Consider the following 26,442-nt stretch of genomic DNA (forward strand, 5'->3'; position numbering starts at 1 on the left):
CTCTGCAATCTGCCTGTGGGAAGGCCGGCATTTCACCGAGTTGAGGTGGGCTTACCAGGAGAAGTTCACCTGGTGGGTGGGAGATCATAGAATCATAGAATCATAGAATCATAGAATCATAGAGTTGGAAGAGACCACAAGGGCCATCGAGTCCAACCCCCTGCCAAGCAGGAAACACCATCAGAGCACTCCTGACATATGGTTGTCAAGCCTCTGCTTAAAGACCTCCAAAGAAGGAGACTCCACCACACTCCTTGGCAGCAAATTCCACTGTCGAACAGCTCTTACTGTCAGGAAGTTCTTCCTAATGTTTAGGTGGAATCTTCTTTCTTGTAGTTTGGATCCATTGCTCCGTGTTCGCTTCTCTGGAGCAGCAGAAAACAACCTTTCTCCCTCCTCTATGTGACATCCTTTTATATATTTGAACATGGCTATCATATCACCCCTTAACCTCCTCTTCTCCAGGCTAAACATGCCCAGCTCCCTTAGCCGTTCCTCATAAGGCATCGTTTCCAGGCCTTTGACCATTTTGGTTGCCCTCCTCTGGACACGTTCCAGTTTGTCAGTGTCCTTCTTGAATTGTGGTGCCCAGAACTGGACACAGTACTCCAGGTGTGGTCTGACCAGAGCAGAATACAGTGGCACTATTACTTCCCTTGATCTAGATGCTATACTCCTATTGATGCAGCCCAGAATTGCATTGGCTTTTTTAGCTGCCGCGTCACACTGTTGGCTCATGTCAAGTTTGTGGTCAACCAAGACTCCTAGATCCTTTTCACATGTACTGCTCTCAAGCCAGGTGTCACCCATCTTGTATTTGTGCCTCTCATTTTTTTTGCCCAAGTGCAATACTTTACATTTCTCCCTGTTAAAATTCATTTTGTTTGTTTTTGCCCAGTTCTCTAATCTGCCAAGGTCGTTTTGAAGTGTGATCCTGTCCTCTGGGGTGTTAGCCACCCCTCCCAGTTTGGTGTCATCTGCAAATTTGATCAGGATGCCCTTGAGTCCATCATCCAAGTCGTTGATAAAGATGTTAAATAAGACCGGGCCCAAGACAGAACCCTGTGGCACCCCACTAGTCACTCTTCTCCAGGATGAAGAGGAACCATTGATGAGCACCCTTTGGGTTCGGTCAGTCAGCCAGTTACAAATCCACTGAGTGGTAGCAGAGTCAAGACCGCATTTTACCAGCTTCTTTACAAGAATATCATGGGGCACCTTGTCAAATGCCTTACTGAAATCAAGGTAGACTATATCCACTGAGTTCCCTTCATCTACCAGGCTTGTAATTCTGTCAAAAAATGAGATCAGGTTAGTCTGACATGACTTATTTTTCAGAAATCCATGCTGACTATTGGTGATCACAGCATTCCTTTCTAGGTGCTCACAGACTGTTTGCTTAATGATCTGCTCCAGAATCTTCCCTGCTATTGATGTCAGACTGACTGGGCGGTAATTATTTGGGTCCTCTCTTTTCCCCTTTTTGAAAATAGGGACAACATTTGCCCTCCTCCAGTCTGCCGGGACTTCACCTGTTCTCCAGGATTTCTCGAAGATGACTGCCAGTGGTTCTGAGATCACATCTGCCAGTTCTTTTAATACTCTTGGATGCAGTTCATCTGGCCCTGGAGACTTGAATACATCTAAACTAGCCAAATATTCTTGTACTGTCTCCTTAGTTATTCTGGGCTGTGTTTCCTTTGCTGAATCATTTGCTCCAAATTCTTCAGGTCGGGCATTGTTTTCTTTATCGGAGAAGACTGAGGCAAAGAAGGCATTGAGTTCAGCCCTTTCTGTGTCCCCTGTTTGCATTTCACCATCTTCTCCTCTGAGTGACCCCACTGTTTCTTTGTTCTTCCTTTTGCTACGAACATACCCATAAAAGCCTTTTTTGTTGCTTTTAACCTCTCTAGCAAGCCTGAGTTCATTCTGTGCTTTAGCTTTTCTGACTTTGTGTCTACACGTGCTGGCTATTTGTTTGAATTCCTCTTTGGTGGTTTCCCCCCTTTTCCATTTTTTGTACACATCCTTTTTTAATCTTAATTCAGTTAAAAGTTCTTTAGATAGCCACCCTGGCTTCTTTAGGCACCTTCCATGTTTCCGTCTCATTGGTATTGCCTGACGTTGTGCTTTTACTATCTCCCTCTTAACAAACTCCCAGCCATCATGAACTCCCTTTCCTTTTAGTATTGCTGTCCATGGGATCTCACCCAGCACTTCCCTAAGTTTTATGAAGTCGGCTTTCTTAAAGTCAAGAAATTGAGTCCTAGTATGCTTGGCTGCTCCTTTCCGCTGTATAGTAAACTTCAGAAGAGCATGGTCACTCGCGCCTAATGATCCTTCCACTTCTACCCCAATAACCAGGTCATCAACATTGGTTAGGACCAGATCTAAAATGGCTGTTCCTCTTGTTGCTTCTCCCACTTTCTGGACAATGAAGTTGTCTGCAAGGCCAGTGAGGAATCTGTTTGACCTTATGCTCTTGGCTGAGTTTGACGTCCAACAAATATCCGGGTAATTGAAGTCCCCCATTACTACTATCTCCCTTCCTTTTGCATGCTTGGCCATCTGTTCCAGGAAGGCATCATCTATGTCCTCCGTTTGGCTTGGGGGTCTATAGTAAACTCCCACAATGAGGTCTCTGTTATTCTTCTCTCCCTTAATTTTGACCCAAATGCTCTCACATTGGCTTTGAGGTTCTAAATCTTGGATCTCTTCACAGGTATACACATCCCTGACATATAACGCCACTCCTCCTCCTTTCTTGTCTGGTCTGTTTCTCTGAAATAGATTGTATCCCCCCATTATTACATTCCAATCGTGGGACTTATCCCACCAGGTTTCAGTGATGCCTATTATGTCATATTTATTTTGCTGTACCAAGAGCTCAAGCTCATCTTGTTTATTTCCCATGCTTTGCGCATTAGTGTACAGACATTGAAGTCCATTAATCATTCCCCCGTGTCTCTTATTTAAGGATTTTTTCCTCCCACCACTAGGTCCGCGTGCTGTTTGCTCCATTTGGTCTATGACATTTGGATGATCATCTTCATTAATTGATAGACTCCTACCTTCAGGAGCACTGTCTCCCTCCCCCACATTAGTCAGTTTAAAGCCCTCCTGATGAGGTTTCTGAGATTTTTGGCAAAAACATTCCTCCCAACCGTTGTGAGGTGCAGCCCATCACTTGCCAGAAGTCCATCTTCAAGAAACTGCAGTCCGTGATCTAAGAATCCAAACCGTTCCTGTTTACACCATTTGCGAAGCCAGCTGTTCACTTCCACTATTTTCCCCTCTCTCCCTGGGCCACGTCGTTCAACTGGGAGGACAGACGAGATGACAATTTGTGCATTTAGTTGCTTCAATTTCCTGCCGAGAGCCTCGTAGTCTCTTTTGATCTTCTGGAGGCTATTGCTTGCAGTGTCATTGGTTCCCACATGAACCAAGAGGAAGGGGTATTTGTCAGTGGGTTTTATGATTCCTTGCAGTCGTTCAGTTACATCTTGGATCTTAGCCCCGGGGAGACAGCACACTTCCCGAGACATCTTGTCAGGCCCACAGATCACTGCTTCTGTTCCCCTCAGTAGGGAATCCCCTATCACCACTACACGCCTCCTCTTGGGTTTGGTCGGGGTTCTTCCGTGAGCTGTCCGTTCCAAGGTCGCCTGCACATTCCCTGAGGACTGACTTTGCTGCTCGTCTTCATATATCTGATCGACTGTAATGAGGGAGAGATCCTCAAATGGAGTCTGCTCTTCGTCTTCCATGCTAGGGGAGAGGACCTCAAAGCGATTGTGTATTTCTAAACAATCAGAGTGAACCCTGGGCCTCCTACTTCTTTGAGTCACGTTTCTCCATATATCTGGCTCCTGTGTTGATGAACTAGCCTCCTTCTCAGGGGAGTCCCCTGTCTCCTCCTTGGTGGGGATGGTGTGCTCTGTTGCTTCCAAGAAGAGCTCCAGCTCTCTAATTCTTTGGAGCGTAGCTACACGTTCCTCCAGTTGCTGGACTTTGTCTTTTAAAAGGGCAATCAACATGCAATTGCTGCAGGTGAAGCTGCCTGCAACCTTTGGCAAGATGGCAAACATTGCGCAGGAATCGCAGGCGACTGCAGCTGTTCCCTCCCCTTCCATCTTGAGATCGTGTTGTTGGGGGTGGCTACAGAGGTCCTCCATCATAAAAAGCTTGAAGACAGGACAAATAACTTCGCCCACAAAAAAAAAAACCTAGGTCTCCCCCAACAAACGTTTGACACTAGCTCCCCTAAATCTAAAAGATGGATATAACTGCGCGCGCCGCTAGGCGCGCGCCGCTGCCCTACAAACTCTGATAAGCTCCTCCCACAGCTAATCCCCTGCCTCAACAGAAACCCTGCCCCCTCTGACCTTTACACAGGGAAAAGAGCTAATCAGCCACAAGAAACACACACACACAAGAAAACCCTTTTTGCTCCTTCTTCAACTGCTGCCCTACAAACTCTGAGAAGCTCCTCCCACAGCTAATCCCCTGCCTCAACAGAAACCCTGCCCCCTCTGACCTTTACACAGGGAAAACAGCTAATCAGCCACAAGAAACACACACACACAAGAAAACCCTTTTTGCTCCTTCTTCAACTGCTGCCCTACAAACTCTGAGAAGCTCCTCCCACAGCTAATCCCCTGCCTCAACAGAAACCCTGCCCCCTCTGACCTTTACACAGGGAAAAGAGCTAATCAGCCACAAGAAACACACACACACAAGAAAACCCTTTTTGCTCCTTCTTCAACTGCTGCCCTACAAACTCTGAGAAGCTCCTCCCACAGCTAATCCCCTGCCTCAACAGAAACCCTGCCCCCTCTGACCTTTACACAGGGAAAAGAGCTAATCAGCCACAAGAAACACACACACACAAGAAAACCCTTTTTGCTCCTTCTTCAACTGCTGCCCTACAAACTCTGAGAAGCTCCTCCCACAGCTAATCCCCTGCCTCAACAGAAACCCTGCCCCCTCTGACCTTTACACAGGGAAAACAGCTAATCAGCCACAAGAAACACACACACACAAGAAAACCCTTTTTGCTCCTTCTTCAACTGCTGCCCTACAAACTCTGAGAAGCTCCTCCCACAGCTAATCCCCTGCCTCAACAGAAACCCTGCCCCCTCTGACCTTTACACAGGGAAAAGAGCTAATCAGCCACAAGAAACACACACACACAAGAAAACCCTTTTTGCTCCTTCTTCAACTGCTGCCCTACAAACTCTGATAAGCTCCTCCCACAGCAATAGACTCCTGTCTACAGCATTACTGCTCCTTACCAGCAGGGGGAGGGAGGAGCAAGGTAATGGTGAGATCAGGCCTGAGCAGAGATGCCAGATGGAATCCAACAGCACAGTGGCGCAACCTCAATCTCAGGGCGCCTCAAACTTCCAATTAAACAGCAGTAATGCTGCTGCTAGGAGGCTGCTGGGGAATCTGAGCAAGGAAGAGCTATAGCACAGGTGTCCTACTTGTCAGTTTCCCATAGGCATTCTGGGATCAGAACATGGGATTACATGAGCCCTTGGTCTGATCCAGCAACACTCTTCGTAGGTTGATAGAACAGCATGGGGGGGGGGGGGTTTGGTAAGGGATGCTATGTGTTTTGTTTTCATACATCCCCTTGACTTGCTTGTGCCAAATCTCCAAACTGCTTTTTGAACTTGGTGAAGGATGATTTTGACAAATAATAAAAATAATTAAACTAAAACAGATGCCATATTTTTCTGTGTATAAGACTAGGTTTCCCCCCTAAAAAATAATATCAAAAATTAGGGGGCGTCTTATACATGGATACATCTCTCCCCCCCCCCCATTTTCTTAAATCCGAGTCCCATAAAATACGGGGCGTCTTATAGACTGAAAAATACGGTACATACTTCTTTTCAAAACCTTAGGCTCAGGGAAAGCCTAATAATTTGAGGAAATGTGCAGCAGTTTGACTAGACTTGGGTAATAGCTGAACATCCCGCAAGACTGTATTTCACTAGAGATTTAACTTTCAGAAGGGCACTGTTAGATTGTTCTTCAAGGGTTTCTTGTCTGTTTTAATGGAATTGCCCTGAAGGGCAAAATCAAAAGAGAAGCAAATTTAATGCTGTCTGCTTATGTGACAGCAATGGAGGATGGAGCCTTCATCCCTATAACAGAGGCACCATGAGACTTGAGTACACTTTCCACACGCACAATATTAATTTCTCACAAGGACTTGCAGCCTTTGTTATATCTTCGGCCAGTAAAGTAGATATGGTTAAATAAGATCTGGGATTTAATTAAACAAGTCAAATTAACTGCATACCAAACCACCCCTCCCAAACTCACCATCATGACTTTATAACACGAGCAGCTTAGCAGCCAGAACGTCAACTGAATCCTTTTTGGACTGGACATCTGGCTTGAAGAATGAATTTATTGATTTAATGAGATTTTCCACTGGAATATTTACCTTAAAGAATAGCGCAGTTTCAAAAATTGGTGGTATGTAAGTGTTAGCTATACCTGGTTACAACTATGTTTTAACTGGAGGGAGGTGCTGGGTGTGTTTCATTATTTCTGCTTTTATTAGTGCTTTTGAATCTAGTCTCTAGAGTAAGTTAGGATTATTTCTCAGCATGTTATTATTTTCATACAGTCTAGGATCATTAATTCAACAGTAACAGTGAAATCCTATACATCATTACCCAGAATAAGGTACAACTTGCATTAGTGAGACTTTCTCCAAATCAGTGTGCTTAGATTTGCAGCTTGTGCTACCTTGTTTAATCATACTTTTAAAATTATGCCCACGAACCAACGATGCTGCTTACCTGGGCATCTCCCAGAGGGCTCTGCTAGCTCAGTTTGGGAAGATGTTGCCTCAGTAAAGGCTTAGAACAGATTTGGGAAACCTGAGGCCTCCAGATATTGTTGTACCACCATTTTTGATCATTGGAAATAGGACTCGGGGCTGATGTTGGAATCCAACAACATCTGGAGGGCCATAGGTTCTCCTGCCCTTGCTTAGAGTCATCTGCAGCCCTGACAGCCCAGTAACTCCACCCTCCCTGAGAGAGTTGTTGAAATATTTAAAGGGTGTGTAGCCTATTCTGTAGTCACATGTATTTGTGTTGTGGTGGGACAAGAGAGTCTGCAGAGGAATGGAGTCATGTCCTCAGAGCAGGACAGTCTAGAAGGGGTCCTCTTCAGGCTAATACACTGAGTCAGGGAACATGACAAAGCTCCTAAGCCTAACTCTCAGAAGCACTATAAAAAAATTCCTTCCAGTAGCACCTTAAAGACCAACTAAGTTAGTTCTTGGTATGAGCTTTCGTGTGCATGCACACTTCTTCAGATACCAAGAACTAACTTAGTTGGTCTTTAAGGTGCTACTGGAAGGAATTTTTTTATTTTGACTATGGCAGACCAACACGGCTACCTATCTACTCTCAGAAGCACTACATAGGAAAGCTCTTCTTAGAGGTTGTGATGTACTGCAACATTCTGTTGCAGGTTCCCACTTTTTTGTCTGCAATGATCAGTTGTGTGTTTTCTCCTCTCTGCATGCTTCATCAGGCAGACAGGACTGAGATGTTAATGTGAAAATGTCTCCAAATGAAGCATAATTAAAGTTCAATGAGCAAAACCTAATTTTCTGTGTACCAACTCTTGTTGTCAGAGGAGGATTGATTGATGACTGCAACATGAACAAGAAAATGTATTAGTTGCGAGCTCTCGCTAGAGCCCTCAGAAAGTCAAGTGCTGGGGGCCTGCTCTGAATTTCTGGTTAGCACCAGCTGTGGATATTTTAGGGGCTAACTATGATGGGACGTGGGTGGCGCTGTGGATTAAACCTCAGAGCCTAGGACTTGCCGATCAGAAGGTCGGCAGTTTGAATCCCCGTGACGGGGTGAGCTCCCGTTGCTCGGTCCCTGCTCCTGCCAACCTAGCAGTTTGAAAGCACGTCAAAGTGCAAGTAGATAAATAGGTACTGCTCCAGCGGGAAGGTAAATGGCGTTTCCGTGTGGTGCTCTAGTTCGCCAGAAGTGGCTTAGTCATGCCGGCCACATGACCCAGAAGCTGTACGCCGGCTCCATCGGCCAATAAAGCAAGATGAGCGCTGCAACCCCAGAGTCGGCCACGACTGGACCTAATGGTCAGGGGTCCCTTTACCTTTACCTTTATGATGTTATTACTACTGCTGCTGCTGCTACTACTACTACTTTGTTGTTATTGTTATTTGCCAACCAAAAGTAAATGTAGAACTCCCTCATGACTGCACAGAGCAGAGCAGAAATGTGGGTCATGGCTGTTAAAGAGGAAGGCTAAGCTAAGATTCTCCTGGTTTGGCAGAAAAGGGTCTTTTGTAAATAATGGATTTGGAAGAAGCTATGTGGTTGTCAGGATAAATTTGGAGAGAGAAACTATTTTGTACCATTTTGATTTCTTGGAAGAAAGATGGACTATGCATGTAATAAATGAACGCATGAATGTTACAGAACCAAATATACTGCCCCCAGCTGTGCTCATCAAAAAGGTGTCTTTTGACACTTGTGGATATTTGGCTTGAGATCAGCAGCACCCTTTATTTTTACAGGGAATGATATCAAGATGTGCTTTGTTGCATTTGAGTGATATCAAGGTGTACAGAGATGCAGCTTGATATCTATGCAATATAAAAGTCCTTCTTATCCACACAAGCACCCTTTCTTTCCCAATTATCACTACATTTTCAGCATCAGCCACGCACATACCTGCTTAAATGATCTTATCTCTGTATTGATAACTTTCTGCAAGCACTTCCATTGGAAAGTTCTCCTTCAACTTGTGAACCATGATAATTGAGATTATGGAAGATGCACTCAACTTTTCTTTGTGCCTGAAAGAAAAGTTTGTGCCATTGTTAGAAAAGTTGATCAGATAACTGACTTGTCTGGAAGCTCTTTTGCTTTTGCTCTGCATTTCCATCATGCCTGAATCTGACACTTGGGGACAGTAAAAATATTGATAAACAAAGCAAGCCAGCAACAGTTTTAAAACCATAGTAAAGCTCTATGTTTCATTCGAGTCCTGGGCTTTCTAAGGCAGCCCAAATAAGCAGCTTTCTGAAAATAGAACTCCAAGAGTGCTTGTATTCCACTGGGATCAGCCCTGGTGCTGCCTATATTTGCACTTGATGTATGTGGCAAGTTTGTTGACAAAAACTCAATATCTCCCTGCACCTCTCTAATAACAAATGATATGTGCTGTGTAGATAAAAGCTCTCCCACATTCTTAAGTTGCAGTGCAGTGGTCAGTAAAAGCCAAGTACTGTGACCCATTGTCATTATGATTGAGTGAATTCCTCATTAGGGAGCGTGTTCTCATCCATCAGAGGTGCCAGCTTTCATTCTACCAGCTGTATTTCACCTAGGATCACAGCACTCTCTGACAAGCTATATCATGCCAGAAAACGAGAAAGCACTTGGGGGTGGCTGGAGCCATGTTTTCCTCCCCATAGTTCTTCATGATTATCCTGGCTACTTGCCAGAGAACGAGTCATTCATTCATTAAACGAAGCCAGCTGAAGAGCTGCGGCGAGCATGCCTTTGTTAAATGTCATGATGTCCAAGTGCAAATTGCACGTGTCACACCTTAAATTGGAACTTGCTGATAATACATTTTAGAGTCACTGGAAAATTCTGAATGGAGGGGTTTCTGAGTTTTTCTGGATCCATTTCGAGAAGCATTTACTTGGATGAAATGGCCAGCCACATAAAATGGTGCCAAAAAAAAGTCTAAAAGATTAGGGGTTCCTCAAAGGCTTCTAAAGGCAGCCCTGTTTAGGGAAGATTTTATTTTTGATGTTTTTTCATGTTTTAATATTCTGTTGGGAGCTGCCAAGTGTGGCTGGGGAACCCCAGCCAGACGACCAGGGTATATTATTATTATTATTATTATTATTATTATTACACCCAAAACATTTAGTATTGCCTTAAAACAGGGGTGGCCATTTGACCAGTGGTTGCCTGCCAGTGGTAACTGCATGGAATTATCATGGAAGCAATCAAAGAGCTTTTTAGGAGTGCAGAAAAGACATTCCTATAGGGAACATAAGTAATAAAACACAGTCATCAGGGGATCGAGGGTAGTATGCACCTATATTACACAGGATCTTGGTTATTCTTAAAAACCTTAATTATTAGGTCTGTCTCTCAGATGTTTACAAGATGGCAATAATCCTCCTGTGCCATCATTTGCACCAGCAGGCACTGTTGCCCCACAAGGGTTTTAAACCACCTTCTTCCCCAGACCTTTCAAATCCTAGTAGCACATAAAAGCCTTCACAGACTGCCTTGCCATACAGAAAAGCAGGCATTGGCTCCTGCAGATGCTTCTCTTCATTGCTGAAAGTAGAAAAGCTAAGAACAAACGTGGTATTGCTGGGTTTGGATGTAAGTAGAAGCCAGTGTTGAGAGGAGCAGAGGCACCAACTTGAATAAAGTACAGTGGTACCTCGGGTTAAGTACTTAATTCATTCCGGAGGTCCGTTCTTCACCTGAAACTGTTCTTAACCCGAGGCACCACTTTAGCTAATGGGGCCTCCTGCTGCTGCCGCACCGCCGGAGCACGATTTCTGTTCTCATCCTGAAGTAAAGTACTTAACCCGAGGTAATATTATTGGGTTCTGAGTCTGTAACCTGAAGCGTATGTAACCTGAGGTACCACTGTACTGGAGGAGCAAGTAAGCCCCATCTCACATAATCAATCACATGACTGACCCACACCATGTGGATGGCAATGCCCATTAACTCTGAGGGGCCCTGGCCCCCTCAAATATTTTACTGGGGGGCACAAAGGGACCTCAGCCTCTAGGAGTTGGCTCCTGTGGGAATGAATGGACTTCACAATGTTTGTCTTTGGATCGCTGGAAAGAAGGAGTGAAGAAAGTCATAGCAGGAGCATGCAAGATATGACTGCAAATATTCCCAGTCTGGTATGAAAGCAACTGAGGAGACAATAGTCCACTGCAGTAAAGGAAGATGAAAAGAGATTTGTTATCTTAAGCTTTGTTGTTGTTGTTCTTTGCTGCATCTGATATTGTTCGTTTATTTTGTTTCGATGCACCCTAATTTCCCATAAGCTGTAATGGCACTGAAGGCGTCCTCGCTGCAATGAGCTCTTCTTATAATGCCTCTGATGAGCTCAGAGAAACTATTCATTCTGCATTCAAGTCCTGCACATTTTTAGCCCTGCTGCGCTGTCAGAAAAGTGCTTCATCTACAATTTCACAGAAAATGCTTATTATTTGAAATTTGCATTGATGCACACAGTAAAACTGTAGATTAATTATTCAAATGCTATTAAAGACCCAAGTACAACTTCAGGCCTTGCTTTCAAGAGGCAGAGGAAGTGGAAAACATGGATTGGCTTTTTAGCATACCTTCCCCACCACTGGCTTAATCTGATGGGCTGTTTTTGGATTACATTTATCAAAATAATTTTCATATTAATGCATTCACTTTTTTGTTTCCACCTATTTAAATAAAAATGAACTGAATATGGATAAAGCTAGGAAACGTTGCACTATTCCAGTACAACCTTTGGCCCTTAGATGACAGGAGAAAGGATCGTTTCAGGTTGGTGGAAGAGAATAGATAATAATGTTTCTCTCTTATGTAAGGTCACTGTAACACATGTGAGCAACATGTGGCTCTGGCTTGGTCGAATTTCACAGGACCACAGGCCAAATTTTATGTGGGCAAGGAGGGGAAAACCTCAGTTGGCACTAAATGCAGCTGCCAGATTTCTCGTTGGGGTTGAGCTTAAATCAGGTCTAAACTTTGTTTTAAAACAGCTGCATTGGTTGCCACGAAATTTAAGGTGCACAACTTGGGACAGTGCACCCTGCCTATTAAGTAGTGGGTTGACAAAGCAGACGACACAGAGATTTCTCCAAGTGGTTCTTTATAGTAAGCTGGAACTGAACTGAATTGAACAGCAAACAGCTCAGCCGGCCTACTTTCATAGGCAGTCAGCTGTCAACATTGTAACAACAACAACCTAGGGTTTCCCAACTAAAGTACCGGTAACTGATGTGGACCTGAGTGAAAACTATAAACACGATACTCCTGGTGGCCAGAGAACTTCAATACATAATACCGCCCCTCTGCCAAAGTGACCCCCGCCCACTGGAGCCAAGGAGGGTCGTGCTGCTCTGCCTGCTAGCTTGCTTGGATAAAACCAACTAAATCCAATTGAACATGGAACTGGGATTACAACCTCTTAAATCAGGGGTCAGCAAACTTTTTCAGCAGGGAGCCAGTCCACTGTCCCTCAGACCTTGTGGGGGGGCTGGACTATATTTTGAAGAAAAAAAGTGAACAAATTCCTATGCCCCACAAATAACCCAGAGATGCATTTTTTTAAAAGCACACATTCTACTCATGTAAAAAAGCGCCGATTCCCGGACCCTCCGTGGGCCAGATTTAGAAGGCAATTGGGCTGGATCTGGCCCCCAGGTCTTAGCTTGCCTACCCATATCTTAAGTCATCTTCCTACTGTAAAATTTAGCATCAGTAAACCTGGTTTGAAAACCCATAAATGCAGGATAATTTTTTTCACATGAAATTTAGGACTCTTTCATTCCCACATCCTAATTTAAATATTTTATGGAATGCAAAGACTGATTTTGTCAACAATCGAGAAGATAATATCAAATATAGCTCCTAATTAGACTTCCAATGCCTCCTACTTCACACCAGTATTTTAGACTTGGAGAGGAATGCTTGCAAATTCTGCAGTGTTTGAATTAAGGGAAACTTACCTCTTCTGTTAATAAAAACTTCTATTTAACCAGCAGTGCAGGATTCTATACTCACTATAAACTCTGGAGATTTTCCTCTCCAATAAGCACAGGAAGAAAACAAAGAAGAAAACCAAATATAAGGAACATGCAGAGATCTAATCATTTTGGGGGAAGGAAATTATGCTTGTGTGTGCATATATAATATGGGGAGGGAGAGAGAGAGAGAGTTTGGCAGCAGAGTTTTTATGTAGTGCCTAAACTGAGCCTATGAAGAGAGCACAGCAGTTTTACTGGCTTGGAGGGAATGACATTGTTTACTGTGCCAGGAAGACATCCATCAGCAAATAAATCCTAGGGGCCCTGCGGTGGACTGACAAAGGGTGGAAAACAAGTGCTCAGGGGCCATGTGGTGGTTACTTAAAATTATACTGCAGCAGCAAAAACCTTTTGGAAAGAGTCTGCTGCCACACACAACATGACCATCACTCTTGCCTAGTCAAAATCCAGGACAGGTGCATCTCTATATGGTTACCATATAGCAGTTTTTCAGTTTAATGCTGGCTGAAACAACAACAGAGTTTTGTTCTCCTAATATGCCGTGTCCCAGGCCTCGCCTTGGCTGAGATCAGTGCTTACCATACAGCCACGTTGTTGATGTTATTGTTGTTGTGCCACACATCTGACCGGGCTGCCCCAGCCACTCTTGGTGGCCTCCAAGAAATTATAAAGCCCCAGTAAAACATCCAACATTAAAAATGTAGTTTTGTTGTTGTTTAGTCATTTAGTCGTGTCCGACTCTTTGTGACCCCATGGACCAGAGCACGCCAGGCACTCCTGTCTTCCACTGACTCCCACAGTTTGGTCAGACTCATGCTGGTAGCTTTGAGAACACTGTCCAACCATCTCGTCCTCTGTCATCCCATTCTCCTTGTGCCCTCCATGTTTTCCAACATCAGGGTCTTTTCCAGAGAGTCTTCTCTTCTCATTAGGTGGCCAAAGTATTGGAGCCTCAGCTTCACAATCTGTCCTTCCAGTGAGCACTCAGGGCTGATTTCCTTAAGAATGGATAGGTTTGATCTTCTTGCAGTCCACGGGACTCTCAAGAGTCTCCTCCAGCACCATAATTCAAAAGCATCAATTCTTTGGCGATCAGCCTTCTTTATGGTCCAGCTCTCACTTCCATACACCACTAGTGGGAAAACCATAGCTTTAACTATACGGACCTTTGATGTAGTTTACTGTTTACCATATGTTCTTTCTGCAACTGCCTAGAAACTATCTTGGTATTGAGTAATATATAAATATATGAAATAAGTAAAATAGCATTTTAGTATGAAGAAGCTCATATTCATTACTTGGAAATAACCCAGTTTTTTTATCTGTACAGTGGTGCCCCGCAAGACGAATGCCTCGCAAGACGGAAAACTCGCTAGAAGAAAGAGTTTTCCGTTTTGGAGTTGCTTCGCAAAACGAATCTCCTATGGGCTTGCTTCGCAAGACGACAATGTCTTGCAAGTTCCTGCTGGTTTTTTTTTCCTCCCCCCCTTTTTTCTAAGCCACTAAGCCGCTTATCAGCTGATCCGATCAGCAGATAAGCCGCTAAAAGCCGCTAATAGCGCTAATAGCGCTAATCCTTCAATGGGCTTGCTTCGCAAGACGAAAAAACCGCTAGACGAAGAGAATCACAGAACGGATTCTTTTCATCTTGCGAGGCACCACTGTATTTTAAAGAGTAGAAACAAATAATTCCTGGAATTACAACTTTCCCCATCATCGGCACACACTTCATAGTAATATTAAGGGCTGTTCTCATATTCATAAGCAATATTCTCCATAGTGACAAGCAAGAAGCAGGATGGAAACCTATCTTCCAGTATGTTCTGCAATGCAGAAGAAGTATGTAAGACTCAATGTAAAAAATTGGTGCCTCCATTTAGGAAGGAATGATGAGCAGACTTAAAATCTAGCGGCAGCATTAAAGTTGCTTAAGAAATCAAGAGAGATAAAATGTTCTTTTGGAATCGCATTCAGAGTAGACAAACTGCAAAGAGAGAAAATCCAGCAGTCAGCTGCAGAATTCATGATCAGGTTTTTAATGGTATAATCAATACTCCTTTTGGAATATAGCAGTGGTGCCTAAAGGAGTTCTAGAAGCCCTTTTATCTCAACACCGAAATGTTCCAACAGGAACCAGTCGTGATTAGTTCAGATATTACGCTCACTTTCTGTGATTCAAGAAGCACTTCTTTAAAGTGTCATCCTCCTCCGCTTGGGAATGTTGCCATTCTAAACAGAGCCAGGTTTCTTTCTTACAACAAGAGAAAGCCACAAAATAAAGTTAAACGTGTATATAAAGAGATCATATAACTTATTGGGACGCCTTTGCAACATACTTCTCACTCCACTATGTAATTTTATGACAAACACACCCAAACCAGTTGAGATAAATATACACAAAGTCACTGGATGAAGCAATTGGAGCAGGTCTGTATTCTTTGAAAGGTCAGCTGTACTAATCACTGCTGTTTGCTATTTACTAATACACATCAAGCATATTGACACGGTCTACCCACTCCCATTTAATCAGCCATGACAGAATTATAGAGTCAGTTTCAAATGGTCCAAATCTACCATGCCATGCCTCTCTTCTGCAGCCTTCATGCTCCCACAAAGCTGGTTTGGAGCAGAATAATAATAGAGGTTTACCGTATTTTTTGCTCTAGAAGACTCACTTTTTCCCTCCTAAAAAGTAAGGGGAAATGTGTGTGCGTCTTGTGGAGTGAATGCAGGCTGCGCAGCTATCCCAGAAGCCAGAACAGCAAAAGGGATTGCTGCTTTCACTGCGTAGTGATCCCTCTTGCTGTTCTGGCTTCTGAGATTCAGAATATTTTTTTTCTTGTTTTCCTCCTCCAAAAACTAGGTGCGTCTTGTGGTCTGGTGCATCTTATAGAGCGAAAAATATGGTAAGTTAGCAGATGCGTAGTGGCTGGAGGATGACAAAAGGGAACTAAAGATTGTGCACAAAAGGGAATGTAAGCAGGGCAAAGGAGTCAAAAAGCTGGCGTAGTAATTGGGGGAACTTCTGTGAGGCTATTTTTCATAAACTTTTGTTTTTAAACCAGCCACTGTTCAGTCTGAACGATGTCTGGTATACCATTGGCCAGGTTCTTTTCTGTGAATGATGTCAGCAGGACTTGTCACTAACAGAGCCTCTGCACATTTGAAAGCCTCCAACTGCAATATAGTAATACACTGAAAAGTTGACTTCTACAATTGAGAAGTTGTTCACCCTCAGATATGCCAAGAAAAATAAGTCTAGCGTGTGATCCGCTGGGTGTGCTGCATCCATGGCTGTCATGATGGCCATAAAACCCCCAACAAGGTAGCCTGTGGATTTTCCCCATAACCAACAGATTGGATTCACAACTGTCAATCCGAAGCCTTCTGAAGGCTCAGGCAGGGAAGCTGTCATGGGGGGGGGGGGTTATTGCACTGGGAGGTTCCTTAATTTGTCTGTCCCGATGGCACAACTCATCCATGCAGGGCTCAGCAGTATAAGCCAGATGAGCCTTCTCATTATGGATTAAGCCCAAGATAGGGTTAAGCCCAACATGATGGTGAGTCCAACTCTCATCAGCCCCAGTCAGTATTGCCAATGGCTAGGGATGCAGGGAATTGTAGTCCAGCAACATCTGGAGGGTTACCGTGCTGACTACCTCTGTCCTAGATAGTAGATGTTTTATTATGTATCAAGCTGGTATTAAATAGCAGCACCAGACCAGATAGCAAGTTTGCTAGGCAACCAGGGCTGTCCTGGCTTGGGGAAGATCTTCCTTTCCGTAATTATTAGCTGCACAATTGTACAATGGATTCTTAGTCACTGCAGATCAAAAACTTACAATTTCAGTCTCTAAATGGGAAACTAATTCTTTTTTCCCCTTCTTAGGTAATTTCTCATATTTTAATTTGTATATTGTAGTTTGTATCAACTGCATATTATTGACATATTCCTAGCTTCAAACTATTATCATTTTGAAGCCTAGGATTTAGAAACTAATTACAAGACTTAAATGGATAAGCCCGGGGAGCTAAATCATGCAAATACTCCTATCTATGAAGCTAAATATTAAAAAAACTATTTGAACTGCTGTCTTAGTAACTGGAGTTGGGATGGAATTTGCAAGATAACAACAAACCTGAGAACAATCCTCAACTCTTACCCCCCTAATCTATCCATGGCAATTGTAGTGTAGCTGTTATTAAGCAGCTGCAGGGGACAACTGTGGCTACAGAAGGGAAAAAATGTTATTTTCAAGCATGGTGTGTTAATTAACACTCACATGATTATTTCTGTACTGATTTTTAAACATTGCATGGCATTGTTCAGGATAAAACAAGAGAGATACTGCAGAAAAACTCATTTTGGCAAGGGAAGCACGTTTACAGTAGCTGTTACAAGTGATGGAGTATTTGGAGAGGTGGCTTTTTCTTGCTCTGTTCCAGAAAGCTATTCCTTGACTGCAGATACATCAAGTATCATGCCCTTTGTTCACAGTTGATTGGTAATTGTCACCAGGCAACTTGTATTCCTTGCACCTGCAGGAGTCCTTGGATCTCCTATGGTTCACCACAATCCCACCCCCTTTCGACAACTTTTGCTGCAAGGTAATTTCTTCTCCATGCTCTGATCTGACCCCACCTCATTTTATGCTATGAATAAGGTAAAGGTGGAAGTCAGGAGTGCCTGGTGTGCTCTGGTCCATGGGGTCACAAAGGGTCGGACACGACTAAACAACTAAACAACAACAAAGGTACCCTTGACCATTAGGTCTGGGGTTGCATGCTCATCTCACTCTATAGGCTGAGGGAGCCGGCGTTTGTCCGCAGACAGCTTCCGGGTCATGTGGCCAGCATGACTAAGCTGCTTCTGGCGAACCAGAGCAGCGCACAGAAATGGCGTTTACCTTCCCACCGGAACGGTACCTATTTATCTACTTGCACTTTGACGTGCTTTCAAAGTGCTAGGTGCGCAGGAACAGGAACTGAAGAACAGAGCTCACCCCGTCGCGGTGATTCAAACCGCCGAACTTCTGATTGGCAAACACTAGGCTCAGTGGTTTAGACCACAGCACCACCCGCATCCCTTATGAATACTGTATTGGAATTTTATGGGTAGCACTCATGGCCTGACTTTTCTTTCCTGCTGGATCACCAACCTGGGAGGAGAACAATTGAGTGGGAAAGAGCCCTTGCCATTGGTCCTGGCCATGTTTCCAGTATTTATGCACATTTTGAAACTGCAAGGCAGGTGCTCCCACATGGCTGCTGTCGTCAGAAGCCATACCTCAGGAGCACGAAAAGGCACACTTCAGAACGAAGATGGATTTTGTGTGATGGATTGTTGACTTTGTTATAGGAAAACTACCATGTCCTGGGGGGAAAGGCTCAGACTTAGCTGTCTCCCTGACAAGCTAGTTTTCCACAGATAAGTATGTTGCTGCTGTTTTCAAGTAAGGACGTATTCAAACATGCAATCGGTCTCGGTCTCAGTCCAGTACACCTGAAGGAGCTTCTCCACCCCCATTGTTCTACCCTGACACTGAGGTCCAGTGCCAAGGGCCTTCTGGCGTTTCCCTCGCTGTGAGAAGCCAAGTTACAGGGAACCAGGCAGAGGGGCTTCTTGGTAGTGGCACCCTTTGTGGAATGCCCTCCCACCAGATGTCAAAGAGAAAAACAACTACCAGACTTTTAGAAGACATCTGAAGGCAGCCCTCTTTAGGGAAGCTTTTAATGTTTAATAGACTATTGTATTTTAATATTCTGTTGGAAGCCGCCCAGAGTGGCTGGGGAAACCCAGCCAGATGGGCGGGGTATAAATAAATAAATAAATAAATAATAATAATAATAATTATTATTATTATTATTATTATTATTATTATTATTATTATTATTATTATTATTATATCCCTCCCTCCCTCTCTCACAAAGACATGGGCACATACTGTAATAGTAGTATAATCTGCTTCTCCTGCTTTTGTGGATGAGGTAGAGTTGGGAAAGGCAGCATCTAAAATCCTGATAGAGTTAGGATTGAACCGTCTCCATGTTGTGAGCAAAGAAACAGCATCTGTGTTTGTGAATTTTCTTTTTTAGCTGCTGCCCCTCCTGCCACAATGGATGTGTTCCAGAAGCCCCCTGGAGCGCCAGAAGCTCCTAATATGACACAAGGTGCTATATTGGGAAGGCAGGCTGGAAGACTCCCACTGTGTGTGGTTTGTGCTCTGCACACAGACCCTTTGGGTTTCAATCAAAGCAAGCAAGAGAAATCGTGGCTATCATAACACTTATTTTCTCAAATTTCCTTCCTCCTCCTTTTGCCATGCCTGGCTTTTTTCTAGCCTTTATTCTGTGTCGCTAGGTGAAAACATATCTAGGCCTGACATCCGGAAACACTAATATTGCATTCTGTTGCATAACGGCATCAGCCTTGTAAGAAAAAGCGAGACAGCCACAGCTGCACTCCCCAAAATATTAGACGGATACCAGCAAAGCTTGCATGAGTTAGACCTGATTCCTGTTATTCTTCCGAAGGAGTCTTTTGAGCTGTGCATGATCCCATCGAGGTCGACAAGTGGGAATAAAAGCCATTTCATTTTAAAGGTGAAATGAGCATTTTTTGTCTGGGAAAGATACAGATACTCCCTTAGTGTCCAGAAATGACTGCAACCCCCTCAATAATGGCTAAAACCTTGCTTGCAGTCTTCGACAATGTAAAGGAAGCATGACTGTGAGTGCAGGTAAGTGGAAGATAAATAAGCTTTGCAAATATTTTATTTTCATATAGATCATCTGCTTGCTCCTTGGAAGGGTCAGCAGATGCTGTTAGCAGTTTCATTTATTGTGTCACCTTCTTGACCAATTAATTTGTTCAGATTCCCCCCCCCCCCCCGCTTCGGTTTTCTCCGGTACGTAAAATAAAGAGGTTGTGCACTGACAGGCCATTTCTGTTTCAAGCTTTCTCATGTAAATCCTCCAGTATGATAATAGATAATGTACAAGATTCAAATGCCCTTCTCTCTTTCTCTGCCCACTTCTCCCATTAAAGATCCTGCAATAATGAGGGGGGGTTGATGTCTTCCATGGAGCCATCAGCCAAATGCTCTAGGGTTCCATGGACAGCATAAGAGCCACACAGAGAACTAGCAGTGGGTGGACTGACCAATATTTTGTCAAGAATGAATCTGAGTAGCTGAATAAATTTTGATCCATGGTCCAGATTTTGTCTGGTTAGGCTCATAGGCTTGAGCAAATGGCCTAAAGGACACACATAGCTTGTACAATCCATTGAAGCCCCACAATTCCAGAATATATAACTGTATTCAGGATTGTATTCAGGCTGTGGTATATTTTGCAGGAAATGGATACCTTTCACTCTCCTGTCACTGGTGGTTTGTGCAAAACATATGGTGATGCTCTGGTGATGAGGTGATTGTCACCTGTCAGAGATTAAAGGCCCCAGTCCAGATTTACATTAGACTGGACCAGATGATTTGAGGCTCTGTCAAAAATGGATCTATGAGAGAATGGCATCTAAAATTCAGTTCCTCTCTCTCCAACAGAAATGTGATGTGATGAGTATCTGAAAAGGGTGTGGGTCAAAAATGCAAGTCCTCTACTCAAATTGATCTAACCCATTTCATGTTCAACCCCCTGCCCCTTTGAGCCAGTTCCAAAATGGGCTTAAACGCCTTGTGGAGCATGCTTTGTTCCTTATTCTCCTACAAATACAGCTCATGTGGGGATTTTGCCTACAATGAGTAACTTGTTTTCTTATAGGATAAATAGATTGGGGATTTACATGGAAAAGAGAAACCAGTTTGTGTTTGTGTCCATCATTTCCCAGCAATATATAGTAATATAAAGTGGTAAGCAGAAATCCCCATGTGAACAAACTTTTCTTCCTGAGGCGGCATGTTCAAACAAATGTTAGTTCTGAAGGAATTAAGAAGGGTTTTCCTTTCTGCATTTTTTCTCTTTTTTTGGTCTGTCATCAATCTCTATCATTCAAAATGAGTAGCAGCCTCAATAAATGGCGCTTGAGGGACCACAGAGCGAGAAACCACTCTGGAAATAGAGAAGTCTGTTTTGGCTGAAACTGCCCTGAATTTTTACCAGCAGGTCTATCTAGCAAGTATTGCTAACTCTAACTGACAGGAACTCTAATGGGTCTAAATAAGTCTTCCTTTCCTAGCCCTGCTACCTGAACTTGAGATAACTTTTTCAACTTCAGTGACCCTGCAATCTTGAACCCACAAAATATATGCTCTGACACTGAGGAATTACTAGGCTTTCTCATATATTAACAGACACACACACGTGCGCACACACACAACATACACACATACGACCACACACCAGGTACACATTATTTATTTTTATTTGTTAAAAGTCTGTGGCATCCATTTGATTTCCCAATTTTACTTTGCTGGTTTTGTCAGCGGCTTTTGTAACAGGTAAAGGTAAAGGTACCCCTGACCATTAGGTCCAGTCACGGACGACTCTGGGTTTGCATGCTCATCTCGCTCTATAGGCTGAGGGGGCCGGCATTTGTCCACAGACAGCTTTCCAGGTCATGTGACCAGCATGACTAAGCCGCTTCTGGCGAACCAGAGCAGTGCACGGAAACGCCGTTTACTTTCCCGACAGAGCGGTACCTATTTATCTACTTGCACTTTGATGTGCTTTCAAGTTGCTAGGTTAGCAGGAGCTGGGACCAAACAACGGGAGCTCACCCCGTCACGTGGATTCAAATCACCGACCTTCTGATCGGCAAGCCCTTCTGTAACGGGTAGTTTTTCCATAATTAAGTTTCTTGCCAGAAGCAACAAAACGATTAGCTTTGGGAGGCTTCTAATTTAGAGGTATGATGAAGGGCATTCTTGCTAGACAAAAAGAAAAGGAGAGGAAAGGAAAAGAGCATCCATAATTTTCCATGGATTTCTATTTCAGTTTTGAAATAGTTTTGAAATTTCTATTTCAGTTTCAGATTTCTATTTTGATACAATTTTGTATCGATACTCCCATTATATTGGTTAGTTTCAAATAGCGACTGCTAATAGAGAAATGTTTCTGAATATGAAATTACATGCATATATCCAAAAGCCCCAGACTAGGTTACTTTTTATTAGATGGGTCATGTGGCAGATCTATGTTGCACTAAAGAGGGATTCATGTGAACTTTTGTGTGTTGAAACGTGTGAAGGAATCTGCCAGCGGGGTGGGTGTGTTCACCATGTCCTGCAGAAGCTGCAAACTTATCTTTAATTTAAACTAAAGGGATGAAGACCCCTTTATTCTAAACTTTACAGCTCTTTCTCCCTTACACTGTCTCTGGACTTCGATTGAAGGGGGCACATTAGCACTGGGGAACATGGCCATTCATTGCATTGGTGTGTGAAAACCCCATTAGCTTAAGCTTTAGAAGCAGCTTTTGCAGACTGCAGACCAAGATGCTCAAATCAAATTCAGACTTCAGTGTTCATTAAACAATTTCCAATTTTAAGAAATTTCTAAGACTTATAAGGTTATAAGAAGTTATGCATGGCTATATGAGCATTTACTGTGTTGCAAAGGAAATGAGAGAGAATGCCAAAATATTTCAGCTGATAAAACAAACTTCATCATTTCAACAATCCTGGATCCTGGATGCAATTATTTCCTATAGCATCTCCCTAATAACCTTTATATCATTTGCTTATTATTTGCTTCCTGCGTGAAATTTTAATTCTATTTTCTCTTTCTCAGCAACAGCCCTCATTTACTTAGTGGTGGATTAACATGGCTCTATCCGTTTTACCCAAATATATGTACAGAATTGAATCTGCACAGATCAAATTTTAGCAGAAAATGGATTGTTTCCATGATGCCATCTGTGCACACATTTGTTTTCCTTTGTCGTTACTAAGGCTTGCTTGATAACTACTTCCAGATAACCAGTCCTATTTACTTTGATTTCTTTTACCCATAGATGGATGAAATGCAGTGGGGCAAAGGAACGAAGAAGGTCCCTACTTCTGTCTGCAGCCTTCCCTGTAAACCGGGAGAACGAAAGAGGATTATTAAAGGGATGAGCTGCTGTTGGCAATGTGAGCTATGCGATGGATACCAATACCAGTCTGACGAAGTGACCTGCAAGATCTGCTCCTACAGTCAACGGCCAAATGAGAATCGTACAGGATGTAGCCCTATCCCTATTGTGAAGCTGGAGTGGCATTCCCCGTGGGCAGTCATCCCAGTCTTCTTGGCCATGCTTGGAATTATCGCCACCATTTTTGTTATGGCAACCTTCATTCGATACAACGACACCCCCATTGTGCGGGCTTCTGGAAGGGAACTCAGCTATGTTCTATTGACAGGAATATTTCTGTGTTATATCATCACGTTCTTGATGATTGCCAAGCCAGATGTTGCCGTGTGCTCCTTCCGACGTATCTTCTTAGGGTTGGGGATGTGCATAAGTTACGCTGCTCTGTTGACTAAAACAAACCGCATCTACCGCATATTTGAACAGGGCAAAAAATCAGTGACAGCACCCCGGCTTATTAGTCCAACGTCACAACTAGCAATTACTTCAAGTTTGATATCAGTACAGCTTCTTGGGGTTTTTATTTGGTTTGCAGTTGACCCACCAAACAGTATAATAGATTATGATGAGCATAAGCCTATGGAACCAGATCAAGCCAGAGGAGTCCTCAAATGTGACATTACGGATCTACAAATCATATGTTCTTTGGGGTATAGCATTCTCCTCATGGTTACATGTACTGTCTATGCTATCAAGACTCGGGGTGTCCCGGAGAATTTTAATGAAGCCAAACCCATTGGATTCACTATGTACACGACTTGTATAGTATGGCTTGCCTTTATTCCAATATTTTTTTGCACTTCCCATGCAGCTGAAAAGGTAGGTGAAAATCAAGTAACTCACGGGATGATTATATATGGAAATTTTTAGTTAAACGTGCTTCTGGAAATGGGCTAAATGGCTTGACAAAAAATGGTTCCTTACAGCTACAGCAATACACGATGTATTTGCCTCGCCCCTCCTGCCGTTAGTTTGTAAGTCATTTGTTTGATGAAGTGGCAGATGATGGTCAGTAAGAATCAGCTGATCCATCGGTTCCTTCTGTTTGAGCTGCACCTTTTTTAACATAATGGATAGAATGTTACTATTTTAATGGGAGGGAACAGCTCATTGCTTTGATTACAGGATATAAAGTCAACATCTATTAAAAATAGTTTTGTGTCCTAATCTGCATTTTGGGAATTCAGAACCACGGGGTGCAAAGGATCGCTGAGATGCGTTTCTCAAACTAGGTATTGTGGTACAATCCTATTAACATGAATAGAGTATAGCCAGTGGTAAGTATATAAAGGATTGCAGCTTTTGTTGTGGGAAACATGGCTACAATTTCTAAATATGAAGGTTCAGTGTTGCCTTAACCAAGCTGTTTTTTTGACTTGTACACATTTCAATGTGGAGTCTACTTGTGTAGGTTCCCTGTGCAATATGAAATCTTGTAAGATCAGAGCTATAAATTGTGCAGGGAGCCTACAAAAATAGAGAAGGATCTCCACTGCAAAAGTTCAGTCCCCAGAACGTGGAAGGCTGCAGCGACAGTGATGCAAAGGAAGGCGAGTTGTTGCTTGAAGAGTACTCTAGATTTAAACATATGCGTGAATTTCTAATTGACTTTATTGTGCCTTAGTGGAAGGAGATTCCGCAACTTCCTTGGAAATATATTTTGCATTATAACGCTTTTGGGTTTTGCTTCCAATATTGTATCCACTTTCTAATATGCATTTCTTCAATTTAGTTAGGAGGATGTCTTCTGAATTGGTGACAAAAGTTTTTCTAACGTCAGGATACATTATATCCACAGTAGTCCTTCTTGTCCATTATACCCATTTCCACATCAAAGAAGAAAAATTGGGTTGGTTGGTATGATTTGTTGTTAACAAATGCATTTTGACTCCTAGGAGTATATATACTTGCATAACAGACTTGTCATCCAAACAAGTTTTGCTCCGTGCTTTTCTACTTGCCTATTATTATAACCATTTCTCAGACAAAACTAGATTGTATGCTTCTTCTTCTTTTTACTTTTTAAATTTAATTTCCTTCTGCCTGCAGAATTTGGGATCTGAAGCAATCATTGTCAGAAGACCATGTTTTGTAATCAGACTATATATATATATATATATATATATATATATATATATGCTTTCGTAGATTTTCACGGGTACAGGAATGCAGGTTTTGGTGTCTTCGGGTGTCTTCCCGTGTAAGAGTTGGGGTGTCTAGGCGACGTTTCGACGAGGTCTCACTCGTCATCTTCAGGCTGGTGCTTTCGGCTTCTTGTTACTGGAACAGAGCAGGATCTCAGTGTTTGAGTTCCTATAAATACTGTTGAGGGGGTGTGGTGTATAGCCTCCAACGTTCTGGGCAGAGAGGAAGTTCCCAGGTTAGTGTGCCTTATCTTCTTTTGTTCATTAATTACTTGAGGGATATCTTGAGTGATTTCTTGAGTGATATTCTGAGTACCACTTAGGAGGGTCATTAGGTGTGGATTAGCAACTAATCCACACCTAATGACCCTCCTAAGTGGTACTCAGAATATCACTCAAGAAATCACTCAAGATATCCCTCAAGTAATTAATGAACAAAAGAAGATAAGGCACACTAACCTGGGAACTTCCTCTCTGCCCAGAACGTTGGAGGCTATACACCACACCCCCTCAACAGTATTTATAGGAACTCAAACACTGAGATCCTGCTCTGTTCCAGTAACAAGAAGCCGAAAGCACCAGCCTGAAGATGACGAGTGAGACCTCGTCGAAACGTCGCCTAGACACCCCAACTCTTACACGGGAAGACACCCGAAGACACCAAAACCTGCATATATATATATATATACACACACACACACACACACACATACATATATATGATATATCTCTACGCACTGGCAGAGGAAGAGGAGTGCAGGGGGAGTGCACTGCCCCTGGCAGCGTGATCCCGGTGGTGTGCCATCGCAGCTGCCCCCGCCTGTGCTGGGTGCCACGCCCCTGCAGGCGACGTGCCATGCCCCCAGGATGCATGCCACGCCCCTGAGGGAGGCGCACCATGCCCCAGGACACGTACCAGCCCTTCCCCGCCTGCTCTCCGCCCCCCCAGTGCTGGAGTATGAAGTTCCGCCACTGTCTCTACGGAGACAGTTATCACTTAGCTTAGTAAGTGACACTGCACATATGTATAACAAAGCAGGGTACAGTGTGATTCATTGATCTCACCTGTTAGAAGGCCACGTGCAGGTAACATTTGCAAGTCCTATTCCATTTACAGCAGTGGACTAACCAGGTAATTATTCATAAAATCAAGGCTGATTCTGTGAGCAGGCAACAATTGACCAAACTAGATGTGCTGTCTAGAGTTTTGTGAACGGAACTATCATAATTTCTAATACTGGGAAATAAACTGCATTAAGATAATAGTATTGCTAGGCCTTTGAATGTTTCTCCTTGTACCATTTTCCTGATTCAAATCCCTTCTGAATGCATTTTGAAATGTTCAAGTACATGCACATTGGGTTGTGCTCCCTATA

At 43.2% G+C, this 26,442-nt stretch overlaps 1 protein-coding gene across 2 annotated transcripts in view; it reads left to right on the top strand.

The window, feature by feature from the left end:
* GRM7 (glutamate metabotropic receptor 7) overlaps nt 1-26,442 on the top strand; it is a 461,862-nt gene that overhangs the window by 354,232 nt on the left and 81,188 nt on the right. For both annotated transcript variants that reach the window (XM_081184049.1, XM_081184050.1), the window contains exon 8: nt 22,806-23,741. In XM_081184049.1, the coding sequence (XP_081040175.1) occupies nt 22,806-23,741 (936 nt within the window). The remainder of the gene's footprint in view (nt 1-22,805; nt 23,742-26,442) is intronic.

Source organism: Podarcis bocagei (assembly GCF_964188305.1).
Source record: "Podarcis bocagei genome assembly, chromosome: 2".
Taxonomy (NCBI): domain Eukaryota; kingdom Metazoa; phylum Chordata; class Lepidosauria; order Squamata; family Lacertidae; genus Podarcis; species Podarcis bocagei.